This window comes from Sinocyclocheilus grahami, unplaced genomic scaffold (genome assembly GCF_001515645.1).
Source record: "Sinocyclocheilus grahami isolate Dianchi unplaced genomic scaffold, SAMN03320097.WGS_v1.1 scaffold187.1, whole genome shotgun sequence".
Lineage (NCBI taxonomy): Eukaryota > Metazoa > Chordata > Actinopteri > Cypriniformes > Cyprinidae > Sinocyclocheilus > Sinocyclocheilus grahami.
Window position 1 is genome coordinate 1,245,689 of NW_015505366.1, and position 12,467 is coordinate 1,258,155.

A 12,467-nucleotide genomic window follows, 5' to 3' on the forward strand; every position below is an offset into this window, starting at 1 on the left:
AATGTAATTTTTGTTAACCATTTAATAGGCCTAAATTGCTGTTAAATTAAACAAGTTTCATGATTTTAATTAATTAGACATGTTTTTGTTAAAATTTAATATAATCATCCAGTAAAAGAAAACAAGAAAACAAAACTGAATCCAGAAAAATAAAATCGGAAAAAAAGATTTTGGAAAAAATAAAACTTTGGCTAATTTGGGAAAAATAAAACGGATTTCATAGGGCCCTACAAATATCATGCATCTGAGGCTATAATTTTAATACTAAGCAAAAGTGCATATTATATAGGGCCTATTTAAATTTTTTTAAATGGCACTCACTCGTTTTTCCTAGTTACCTGTGGTTGGCCTGGTCGTGCGTCACTCAGAAAACAACAGGCCAATCAGAAGAGAGGCTCATGAATATTAATTAGACAGGCCAAAATTGACCTGTTCTTTACAGAGCTTCTGAGAGAGGAGCTGAAAAAATATATTGAGTTGGTTTTTGGTCCTTATACCGCAAATATATATTCTTAAGGACATCAAGACATAAAATAAAACTCCAGAAATGTGTAAAATATGTGACCTTTAAAGCAGGTTATTAACTCGTATTCGTATTCGTATAGCCAGACTAGTCCTCACTGCAACCAATTCTGGCCAAGAACTTCCTGCTTTTTGAGTCATCAGAAGATAAGAACTGAGTGTATTCATGTTCCAGCTTAGTTTTTCTTTTTCAACAATTTGCTGAAATTGTTCTTACCCTTAGGCCATCCAAAATGTAGATGAGTTTCTTTCTTAATTGAAACTGTTTTGGAGAAATGTTGCACTATATCACTTGCTCACTAATGGATCTTCTGCATTGAATGGGTGCTGTCATTAGAGTCCAAACAGCTGATAAAAGCACAACTCCAGTCGATCATTTAACATCTTGTGAAGGGAAAAGCTGTGAGTTTGTAATAAACAAATTCATCATCATTAAGACATTTTAACTTCAAACTGGATAAAATATCCTCAATCCATAATATTGCTTTCTCCAGTTAAAAGGTCATCTGAATCCGGAGAGAAATGTGCACAGATCAAGCACTGTTTATAAGCCAAAGCAGTCCTAAACAAATACGGCGTTTTTGAAGTGAGAGGACAAAAAGAGGATTTATTTACTGCAGCAAACTTTATTTAAACCATATTAAAACACCATAATGATGCATTTGTTTCCCACAAACATGCAGATTTTCTTTTCACAAGACGTTAATTGATCGACTGGAGTTGCGAAGATTACTAGTGGATTATTATGATGCATTTATCAACTCTCATTCTGACGGCACTCATTGGTGAGTAAGTGAAGTATTGTTAAATTTCTCCATATCTGTTCCAATGAGGTAACAAACTCATCTACATTTTGGATGGCCTGAGGGTGATTGGTTTGGTCATGGCAGGGCTTCTTCAATTACTTTTAATTTCACAAATTGTCCCTCTTTGAGAGTCATAATCCCCTGGGTCCCATCTGGCCCTCAAAGCATAGATCTCTTATCTAAACAGAATTCGCCTTAGAAAATCTATCTTGTTGTCCAATATGGGTTGTGTGATAGAATCAGAAATGTCCATATCAGATTTTACTCATAAATAATTCTTTAGTGTCGCAGCAGTCATGCATATAGGAACCTTAAATGACATTGATATGTAGAGTATCTTTTAATGGCCTAGTGCAACCCTTGTGGCTTCCCTGGTAACTTCTTCTCGCTAAACCATATTCAGTGTTTAATTTATTTTTCATTCATTTTCATCAGGGACCAGTGCTCTCCATTATGCATTAAAAAGACAGATTGTGTGTAAAAGTACTTCTGATTCAATTAAGGCAAAGAATGTCATAACACATGCATTTATTTTAATGCAATACACTGGTGACACAAATTAGAAAATGTTCATATCCTGGCACTGTTCTTAACAGGTAATCTTATTTAACTGATTGACCGAATTTGTCGGGTGAAATCAGTTGAAATTGGCTCTACCCACAGTGCTGAGCTCTGTCTGCACAATGAGGTCGTCACGCATGCAGCGTTTTATTGATTTAGAGTCAGGCATTAGTACACTTACTGTGCCTGCAAAGCAGTACTTGCTGATCACAGGTCTGCTCTTTCCTGTGTTTTTGACTATGCTTTGTGAATTCAACATTGTTCTAAACCAAGTCAAGAGGACTCACAATGACATCATTGATATGAAAGAAAAAAAGGAGAGGAAGGAAGTGCATATAAGAGCATGGTTGACACCAAATAATAAGCTGTTTAACTAAAAATAATTTCTCATCTTTTAGGTATAATACACTGTAAAATGTGTGTGTGTGTATTTGGTTTAAATAATGTTATATTGTCCTTCAGTGTAACACAATATTTATGTAAAAATTCAAACAACATGCTTATTCTGACGTGTACATATTAAAATATATAAAAGAATAAGGGAGCATATTAAATTTTATTGTGTTTTAAATTAGTAAAAAAAACCTTACTGACCAATGGGCAAAACCTAGGATTGTGTCATTTTAAAAATGTAAAATTACAATTTATTAGTATTAGGGGTGAAAGTAATTAGTCTATTAATATGACATAAATTGATTTTTGTTACACTGAATGACATTTTAGTGGGTGTCTTCTGTAAATCAGGGAAAAACGAATGATATTTATTTTTTGCTTGGAAAAACAAAAACAAAATTGCAGTTAAATTAAAGCAGAAAACTATTATATATATATATAAAGGTTTTGAAAATTATTATTTGAGTATGTTTACAAGAAAATACTAATTCAGTCTTTCTACTTTAATTTTTTTTTTACATTTAATTCAATGTTACTCGCTGTTTCTATGTAATAATTTCCGAGTGAAAATTGATTCTCTACCAATTTTCCAATACACTACAATACAATTTAATTTTTTCGCATTCACAACCAATTTTGTTTCCATAAGATGCATTTTGGAGTGGAAAAATGTGGGATGCACAATATACGTCAACAGTTATTGGTCTGTATTAAAGATTTTTTTAATTTTTTATAAAGCGTATCGAACAATTTTGGATTTTTAATTGCGCCATTTATTTCCACTATTTAGATTACATTTGCTGACATCTCACTTCAAGTAATACTTTATAAGCAATAATGTAATACCACTGCTAAATGTAACCTGCAAATCAGCAAATACAAATTTCTATACTGTGCATAACATCGGGAGGCCTAAATTCACTTTTTATTTAATGTGATTTAAAGCAGTAGAAAGGATCAAGTCAGGAAGTCATTTATCTCTATATGGGAAGAAAATAAATATTATAACTTAGTGTAAATGTTTACAGTGAAGCCTGTTGCTTAAGGCACTTAAAGTGCCTACATCCAAGTGTATTATTAGCACAGCACAGATTATTCCAAATCACTTTTACTTATCCAGTCTTAATTTAAGATTTCAGTGCAGTGTTGTCGTGAGTCCTTTCCACCTCTTGCAGTCTAAACAGCTACTGTTCCATCAGTTACAGTTTACGATGATGTAACGAAAAACACAAGCAAAGTCTCATCCAGGTTTATTCCTGTGTGGTAAGGGAAGGAATGTAATGAGCTGAGATCTAAGTCTCTCACACAAACACACACGAAGAGAGCGAAAGAGGACGTAGAGGATGTAATTCCTGTCAAGACACATTTCTTTTTTAGTTGATCTTTTTCATTGGAATTAAATCAAATACACTAAAACAAACTAATTCAAGAAAAAGCATAATCAAAATACTTTGACAGATAATTGATGACGCAGTGATTACATACAGTATTGCTCACAATAATATTCAGTAGCCAGAGAGCTCCATACAGAATTATTAAATGGACCTCAAGAACCAATACAATTAAGTTATGCAAGCCATCAACTTCATAGTTATAGAAACAAAATCTTTATCTTGTCAGTTTTAAATGTAAACAAAAATGTCTTGACCCCCTTTTCTACTAACACGAGTTAGGCAGCAAGCTACACAGGTCTGCTCACAGTTCAGCAATACGCATTTGAATAGAAAATATAAAAACTCTTTCCATTTAAGTAAGATTAGAAAATGATAATATTATTATTTCTTATATACATAAAAGGCACTTTGACAATTTGAGTAGATTTATTCAAGTCTAAATCACTAAATCAAGGATATCAGCTGCACCATCTTCATCCAGCATGTTTAAAAGAGCATGTACCACCCACCCAGGCAATCCAATATGGCAATGCCACACAGAAAGTAAATAATTCCAACAGAAAGTGTAAATATTTGACCGATAAATGCTCAAATATGGAGCAGAAGCATATAGTTTCATGATTTCCCTTGAAAAGAACATATCATTATTAGAAGGCATTACTAAGCAGACCCTAGTCATAGATAATCAGATTGCACATTCTCAGTTATTGACATGAACCGTATTTGTTGATTTAATCATCGATATAGAGACATGGTCTTGCTCTGATAAAGGTACATGTAACCGTCGCAGAAGAGTCGCTTCGCCACACCTTCCATCTCTCGAGGCACTTGATTTGCCAGCTGAGCCAGAGGCATATGTAGGTACTGGCCAACCTCAGGACATGCCCGCACTTCTGGGATATTATAGCCATCAATTTCACCTGCAAACAGGTAAGTGTATGACCTACATGTGCAAACCCACCAAAAGTATTGAACCCGAATCAAGCACACATTCCACACACATTTACTTACCAACACGGTCAGCCATACTATCAAAGAAGATCCAGTCAGTATCCTGAGGTCCGTATTTGATGAAAGAGACATAGTGGCTGGTCTCTATACACAGTACAGCAAACAGCTCGAGTTTCTCCCGTGGAGGAGTGCGGCGATCAGACCCTGAACTCTGTGAGTAAGAGAAGCCCTGAGGAAGAAGCAGGCTGCCGGGTTTGTGGCATCGACGCTGCTGGTGAGAGTGCACCTACACAAACAAATCAGTTCCAAGGTTGTTTAACATATTATGTTGCATTAAAATTTAGGAAATATATAAAGTTAATAATTTATGATATATACAGCACATGGTTTACTTTACTGTACATAATCCCTTTTAATAATTAGTCTAATAATTTAATAATAATCAAGCCTATGAAAATACCCCTAATAAAAGACTGCATTTATGGATTATACATTTATATTTAAAGAATATTCCGATAAATGCAAAATGCATGTTTAACACCCTACCTGAGCGGAACATTTCACACAGAAATATTTGAATCCTGTATCACTAATCACTGTGTCTCTGAAGCACTCAGCACACTCCTCATTTGCTAGCTGCCCACACAACACACACTGCTGAGGACCTAATGAGCAAGTAAATATATAACACACACTTCAGATGATTTAATAGAACACACAGAAAGAGGGAAGCACATTACTAGGAAACACAGAAAGAGGGAAGCACATTACTAGGAAACCCCCCCAAGACATTAATAGTTGTATAGATGTTTAGTTACCATCCGCGAGAAGACCTGTGATGTCCAGTTCTGTAGAGGGAATTATTTTTGGAAACATTTTGAAACTCTTCCCTGAGCGAGGCATAGTAAGAATCAGACAGGCAGGCACCTGGAGACATAAAGAAAAATAAATACTCTGAGCAACAGCTAGATTGTGGATCCATTTCAATAAGATATTAGGAAAAACACATACAGGATATACAGTATATTCCATAGGTCTTCGCCCCTGCTCCTGGGTTTGGTTCAGCTCCAACCCTAATCACACACCTGACACAGTTGAACACACCTGAACCAGCTAATCAAGGTCTTCAGGATCACTTGAAAAGTCACAGGCCGGGTGTGTTGAAGCAGGTTGGAAATAAACTTTGCAAGACAGTGGGTCCCCAGAAGCAGGGTTGAAGACCTATGGTATATTCATTTGGGTCACACCAGAAATATTTAAGTAGAGAGAAACAGTACCATCTGCAGGTCAATCATGGAATGTCCAACCAAAATAATACAAACAAAAGGAAGAATGATACCTCTGCTAGTTTGAGACTGTTGCTGTAAAACGAATGTTCTAGTAGCTGTTGAACCGTCGGCAGGACTAAATGGTGGTTATAATCCATAAAGATTTGGTAGTAGTAACAGCTTTGCACTTTTTGTCTACTTCCTGATTGGCTGCTAAAGGCAGATAAAGAGAAGATAAAGTGATAAACATACTGTATATTAATGCATAAACTCCACAAAAAAAGAAATGAACTACAAGGCATTATGTTAAAATGCCAAGACATAATACAACAAAAAATACAACAGAATACGTTTCATGATGTTCAGTTTGGGTACAGGTTCTTGAATGTCAATCTTCCGCCTTGGCAAAGAGATCATCATGCTAGAAAATTTGGACAGTGTTTCCATCGTGTAGTTAATATACGTGTGTGTTAAAGGGATGGTTCACCCAAGTTGATTTTGAGTATCTTTCTTCTATTGAGCACAAAATAAGATATTTTGAAGAATGCTGGTAACTAAACAGTTGCCAGAAGCCACTGAAAAAAATACTATGAAAGTAAATGGCTACAGTAAACTATTTGGTTAGCAACATTCTTCAAAATATCTTCTTTTGTGTTCAACAGAAGTAAGAAATTCATACAGGTTTGAAATGACATGAGGGTGAGTAAATTATGACAGAATTTAAATTTTTGGGTGAACTATCCCTTTAAATGGTATAATAGTTTTATAATCCATTTTTTGGTACTTCCTCAAATTACTAAGAAATCATGAAGGAACTAGAATAGCTAAATTCCTTATAACTCATGTCCCTACTGACAAAAAAATAAATAAAATCAATGAAAAATTTCTCTACCAGAGTTTGAGTGGCGGATCTAGAGAGAGAATCTCTTGCATGATGAGAGTAAGGAACTCCTCGGGATCTGCACACATCAAGAAAAACACTATGCTTAGTGTAATTCTATAAAACAGCCCAGATATCTTTTATAGATACTGAGATATAAATAATTTGTGGAAACAGCTGTGTAATATTTTGGATCTGTATTTTGATGACTTGAAGAGTTGGACATTTTCCTTCAATATTCTGTTTAAAACTTGACATTGTTAGCAGAATATGGCTATGACATCAAGAAGATAGCGTACCCTTCTCATCTGTGGTGTAAGTGGGGCAGTGTTCCCGTTTCTGTAATTGTTTCCGAAGATTCATCACACTGCGCTCGGATACAAAACCTTGTCTGTAAATGAGAGAAAATTAGGTTATTCAAGCTCTCCCATATGCATATATGTACAATAAGGGTGACTGAAATTTCTGCTTATAATGACTTAAAATTATATCAATACAAAGCCAAATGCAGGCTACAAGCTCACTTGCGGAGAGGGTTGACAATGTTCTTTAGCAGAATACTTTGAATGGTTTCATGTTCGGTAGACTTAAAAAGCAGAGAATCCAGAACTGATGAACAGGAAAACACACTGGATAAAAAAAAATATATATATATTTTTTTATACACACACGCGTCATATTATTGAACGGTTGAGAAATTCTGCTCTAAATGAAACTACTCTCCAGACACAGTTGCAGTCGGTCTGTAAAGTTTCGAACAACCAGCCGTAGTTCCGCTCAAAACCACAATTATAGGACCGTCTGTTGAGAGCTGTGTTGTGATTGGATGGTGCCTGTACACGTAATAACAGGCGTCCGTCGTCGCGGTTTTATGACATCTGTGTTTCGGTGTGAAGATGGCTGAACGTGAAGCGCTAAAGAGAGAAATAGAGGAATTGCAAAGTAAGTGTGACTGTTTTATTTATATGGCGATCTTCTAGCTAAGCCTTTCCCAAAACCCTAATACCAAAGTTTGGTATTAGTCAGGTTTACCTTGTGAATGAAGTATTCAATATCACCGTGGCTGACCTAACCGTTATTCACTTAAGCTAAGATATTCACTCATTTTGAGATGTTTATATGTTTGTAATTTCTGACCTATCACATATTTATCAGATTTTTCCTCGTTGTTAGAACTAGTTCATTGCTGGTTGTTTTAGAGCAGGTTCAGAGATGAACAAGTCTCTGGGCGAAAGTGACAACAGAAATGCCCCACATTTTTATGTGTATATATTATTTTAAAGTATTTGTTTATGATTGCAGATACCTTGCATTTGATTGTATAGTTTTTACTATATTCTATTTATTCAGATTAATAATTATTTATTTCAATAACAATACTTAACTTATTTGAATGATATATTTCACTTCTTTAAAATTCTAAATATTTTATATTGAATTACAATATATATATATTCTGTTACAGCCCTTGCATTTACTGAAGTCCATTTTACTAATTTTTTAATAATTAGCTCAGTTCAGTTAAGTCTCAACTTAACCTTACACGCTTATTCTTTACTTTGCAGACCTCATTAAGGACTTTAAAAGAACTCATGGTGATGTTCCCTCCAGTTCCACCCAGTGGGGTCGTGCCAGACATGGTTCGAGGAGGGGCCGGGGCCAGAGTCGGGGTCATGCCTCACACTCATATTCATCACTGCCACAACCGTATGCGCCTCATTCTTCTGGCATCTGGAGGAAAACATACTCGCTTAACAACAAGACCAACAGGACAGTTGGGAAGCATGTGTTTCACCCAGCTGTGGACCACCTGAACCAGCCTCACCACCATTTCACTACATCTGGATCCACTGCTACTGTGAATAGTGCTGGAACTGTTGGAATCAACAGTGTGTTATTAAAAAAGTTACCTGCTGAACAAACCACAGAACAATCTACAACGTCTTCACTCGATGTCCAAAGTGAGACCTCAAAGGAGAGGAAAAGTGAAGTAAGTGGAAAGAGGACTATGCTTTTACCTTCAACAGGAAAAAACGATCATGGCTGCTCATCTACCCATGCACTGACTGACTCTGCTTCAACATCAGACCCTGAAATGAAGATAAAACCCACTTTGAAATCATCATCAGTTGTGAACAATCCCTCTATACCTTCACCTGTGAAACCTCCAGCTCTAGTTCAAGTCAAACCACACCTTTCCACTGCTGCCTTATCCAATAGGACTGTCGTAATGCCAACAGCCAATAGAGATTGTACTATGGCTTCTTCTGCCTCTAACCTTCAGCCTCAGGCTTGCTTGAGTCCCACAAAGCTCCAGCTTAAGCTAGACTCAACTCAGACATGTGTAGCCTCGCCATGTCATAAGGGATCTCAGTTTACTTGGGTGAAAAATCAAGAGATGGTAAACATAAAAAGCACACTTAAGCCAGTGACCTCTGGATGCTCTCCTGGGACAGCCACTGTCAAACGAGTTTCCAGCTGCAATAAGAGGGTGTCTCGCAAGCCTAATCTGTCCCTTGGAGCTCCTAAGACCTCAAAGTACACCTGGGTGTCTTCCTCTTGTTTCTTGTCAACAGCTTGGAAAGCAAACACTTCAACGAAAACGCCACACAAGCCCCTTTCACCCAAATCTCTTAAAGTCCCTGTAAGGACATCTCAAGGTGGACCAGAGGGACCAAAGAAAGAAAAGAGATGTGCCACAACTTTAACAACGTTATCAAAAAAGTCTAAAGCTACAGGTGCCTCCACATCCCATGCTGGCCATGCCAGCCGCTATCGCTGGAAGGCGGCTGGACAAAACACAACAGCAAATGCATCTAGCCAAACTTCTAGGACTACCCATAAGGGCACAGTCTATCGATGGACAGCTAACAAGAATGGTCAAAAAGGGGAAAAGGGATCTGCTCTGTTCTCAAACCCCACCCACATGAACTCTACTACCACCCCACTGTCAGCTGGTGCTTTTAAGCTCAGAAGCCGAACCAAGATCATTAGAAGATCTGCTAGCAAGTGAGAGTTTTGTTTTGTTAAGATTGTGATGTGTATATACATCACAAATGTATATATATATACTATTATGACAGGGGATGTGAGAAGTCAGAATCAATTTTAGGCATGCACTGATATTGAAATTTTTGCTGGCCCGATCATGCTATGGGCAAAATCTGATAAATTGTTCATATGAAAATGTTATACTATTTTGTATAAAATAATTGAAAATAAAACACTAAAAAAACTAAAATCAGTTAGACATCACAACATTGTAATTAACAATGTTATTTATCATTGTTATTATTATTAATTTATTTACTTGATAAACTTTAAATACTATATATATATGTAAGAACTTATTTCTGTTTTCTGTTTATATGTAACCATAATTTGTAGACGGATATCTTTGTCCACATGCAGGAGTAGTTATCTGTCCTGTTAAAAAGGACAGATAATGAATAACAGTGGTTCCATGACACGTTGAAATGCGTGATTTATTAGTGGAATTATTAAACACAAGAAAATTTCAAACGTTTGTATTGATGACAAATATCACATAATGTGACAATATTGACATTCTAAATTCTAAAATTGACAAAACACAATAATTAAAAAAAATAAATAATCAAAAACATGGAAATGTCCTGGAATGTCTTTCACCACAAACTGTAGAAGCCCTGTGTATTATATGGCCTATTTTAAGTGTAGAATGATTGCTAGTTGCAAATGTCACAGCTGGTGGCAATATTGTTCTTAAACTGTCCTTTAGATGGCAGCACATAGTTCTTTAAATTTCCTTTGCACTTCATTTGAACAAAATAAGCAAACCTTTACTTTTTATTGACTTCTGTAACACTACAAATCCTAATTTTTTTTTCATGTATGTTTATACGACGGCACGCACACACCAACCTGTTCATAATGTGTCCAGCAGGGAGCTTTGGGAGGACCACCCACCACCTGTTAACCACTATTGTGTGTGTGTGTGGATGTTCAGTATCTCAACATGTCTGTCCTCAGCTGTCTGTTGTCAGTTTCTCTCTGTCTGGTTGGTGTTGGTACAACTGCCAATAACTTTCACCATGTTCTCTCCAGCTCCATTTATTTTACTTTACCTAAAAGGTGTCATCCACAGTTCAAGATTTTACAAGCTTTTGCGAGAAGTAATGTAGAAAAATATAATTGTAAAGCCCATTGACTCATAAATTGCATTTAGTGTGATGTGAAAAAAGTGCTGTACTGGCTCTCAGGACACATCGGTTGTATTTACACAACCAGCTTAATTTATTTATTTTTTATGGTGCCTGGGAGGTGACATTTTCGGTTCACTTATTTTTGTCGTGGCCACGACATAATAACTCGTGTGTGTGTGTGAGAGAGAGAGAGAGAGTGTGTGTGTGTGCGCGCGCGAGAGAGAGAGTGTGTGTGTGTGTATGTGTGAGTGTGTGTGTGTGTGTGTGTGTTTGTGTGCGTGAGTGTGCGTGGGTGCGTGTGTGAGAGAGAGTGTGTGTGTGTATGTGTGTGTGTGCGCGTGAGTGAGTGTGTGCGCGTGGGTGCGTGTGTGTGTGAGTATGTGTGAGTGTGTGCGTGCGTGAGTGCGTGTGAGTGTGTGTGAGAGTGAGTGTCTGAGTGTGTGTGTGTGTGTGTGTCTGAGTGTGTGTGAGTGTGTGTGAGTGTGTGTGAGTGTGTGTGTTACCCCTGGTGTTCTCCTTCAGTAAGAGGCTCTTGGGGCAGCGGTTGTGAATCAGCATGCGTGGACACTGATCTTCACTCACAGTCAGATACGTGACGCCCAGATGCTCCTGACAGGTCAGAACCAGAGGCCTGAAACACACACACACACACACAGCTGAGTCACTTACTGACCACAGAAGCTGCCCAACCCTCCACCCACAGACACCCGGGTGCGTCATTATTAACACCAGACTCACAGAGAGAGAGTTCAGTTGAGCACACATGAACACAAGCACTTGATCTCACGAGTGGCTGTGTTTCTGAATGTGTCCGATCACACACACCTCAGTCTCAGTGCTACAGCATTCATTAGTAAACGGTTTCACTGACTGCTTCAATGTTATCGGTGTTTCTAATAGCAGCTACAGTGATGAAATGTCTTTATCTATTGCCTCTTTTACTTAGCAGGATTTATTCCACCATATCGTGTGTTGCAGTTTCTCACATTCATAGACTTGTGGTGAAATACAGTCTCTGTTGGTGGTCAGTGTAATTATGTCATTTTGCAGCAGAACTAACTTGACCAAACTAACCAGCTGCACCTCCAGAATGACACTGACATCTCTCTAGTGCCCTCTTGAGGACTGAGGTGTGTTAGCGGCACATAAGAACACGTGACTGAAGCGTTGCTGTGGTTCAGCTGTACCTGGTGTTGAAGGGCCAGTCGGTGTCCGGCTCCACCGGCACAGGAACGCTCTGTCTGGGGAAATCTGTCCTCACAAGGGCTGGAGGACTCCACTGCGCCTCTGCACTCTCCAAACTCAGCAGCAGCTGCTTCGACGACATCTGCATGTCCTCTGCTGTCTGACTGTCCCGCAGAACATCCCAACACGGCACCACACCGCACACCTGATCTCCAGCCGCACCCGCGGGACCCAGAGTGAAGCTGCACGACTCAGGGACGTGATGAGGCTAAAAGACAGACAGAGAGAGACAGCAATTGGAGGTCAATTCAAGTTTCTTTGGG

The 12,467-nt window shown here is 37.8% G+C and overlaps 2 protein-coding genes across 2 annotated transcripts; one reads left to right on the top strand and one right to left on the bottom strand.

Moving 5' to 3' along the window:
- Positions 1-3,306: 3,306 nt before the first annotated feature.
- On the bottom strand, positions 3,307-7,405 carry LOC107594643 (ubiquitin carboxyl-terminal hydrolase CYLD-like). The gene is made up of 8 exons (XM_016284767.1): positions 7,300-7,405; positions 7,075-7,166; positions 6,788-6,854; positions 5,967-6,108; positions 5,446-5,554; positions 5,174-5,292; positions 4,688-4,913; positions 3,307-4,596 (listed from the first exon to the last, which is right to left on the bottom strand). Exons 2-8 carry the CDS (start codon positions 7,136-7,138, stop codon positions 4,412-4,414), a joined length of 912 nt encoding a protein of 303 aa, XP_016140253.1. The 5' UTR covers positions 7,139-7,166; positions 7,300-7,405; the 3' UTR covers positions 3,307-4,411.
- A 233-nt stretch (positions 7,406-7,638) lies between these two features.
- LOC107594644 (mucin-5AC-like) lies at positions 7,639-9,934 on the top strand. The gene is made up of 2 exons (XM_016284768.1): positions 7,639-7,717; positions 8,341-9,934. The coding sequence occupies exons 1-2, from the start codon at positions 7,672-7,674 to the stop codon at positions 9,786-9,788; spliced, it is 1,494 nt and encodes a 497-aa protein (XP_016140254.1). The 5' UTR covers positions 7,639-7,671; the 3' UTR covers positions 9,789-9,934.
- The last annotated feature ends 2,533 nt before the right edge of the window (positions 9,935-12,467 follow it).

What these genes read in the sequence shown, in the direction of transcription:
- LOC107594643 (XM_016284767.1), bottom strand. Translation starts at nt 7,138, where the DNA reads ATGAATCTTCGGAAACAATTACAGAAACGGGAACACTGCCCCACTTAC. An exon ending in TTACACCACAGATGAGAAGG is followed by an intron (nt 6,855 to 7,074) that starts GTACGCTATCTT and finishes TGATGTGTGCAG; the next exon opens with ATCCCGAGGAGTTCCTTACT. An exon ending in TAGTATGGCTGACCGTGTTG is followed by an intron (nt 4,597 to 4,687) that starts GTAAGTAAATGT and finishes ACCTGTTTGCAG; the next exon opens with GTGAAATTGATGGCTATAAT.
- LOC107594644 (XM_016284768.1), top strand. Translation starts at nt 7,672, where the DNA reads ATGGCTGAACGTGAAGCGCTAAAGAGAGAAATAGAGGAATTGCAAA. An exon ending in AGAAATAGAGGAATTGCAAA is followed by an intron (nt 7,718 to 8,340) that starts GTAAGTGTGACT and finishes TTTACTTTGCAG; the next exon opens with ACCTCATTAAGGACTTTAAA.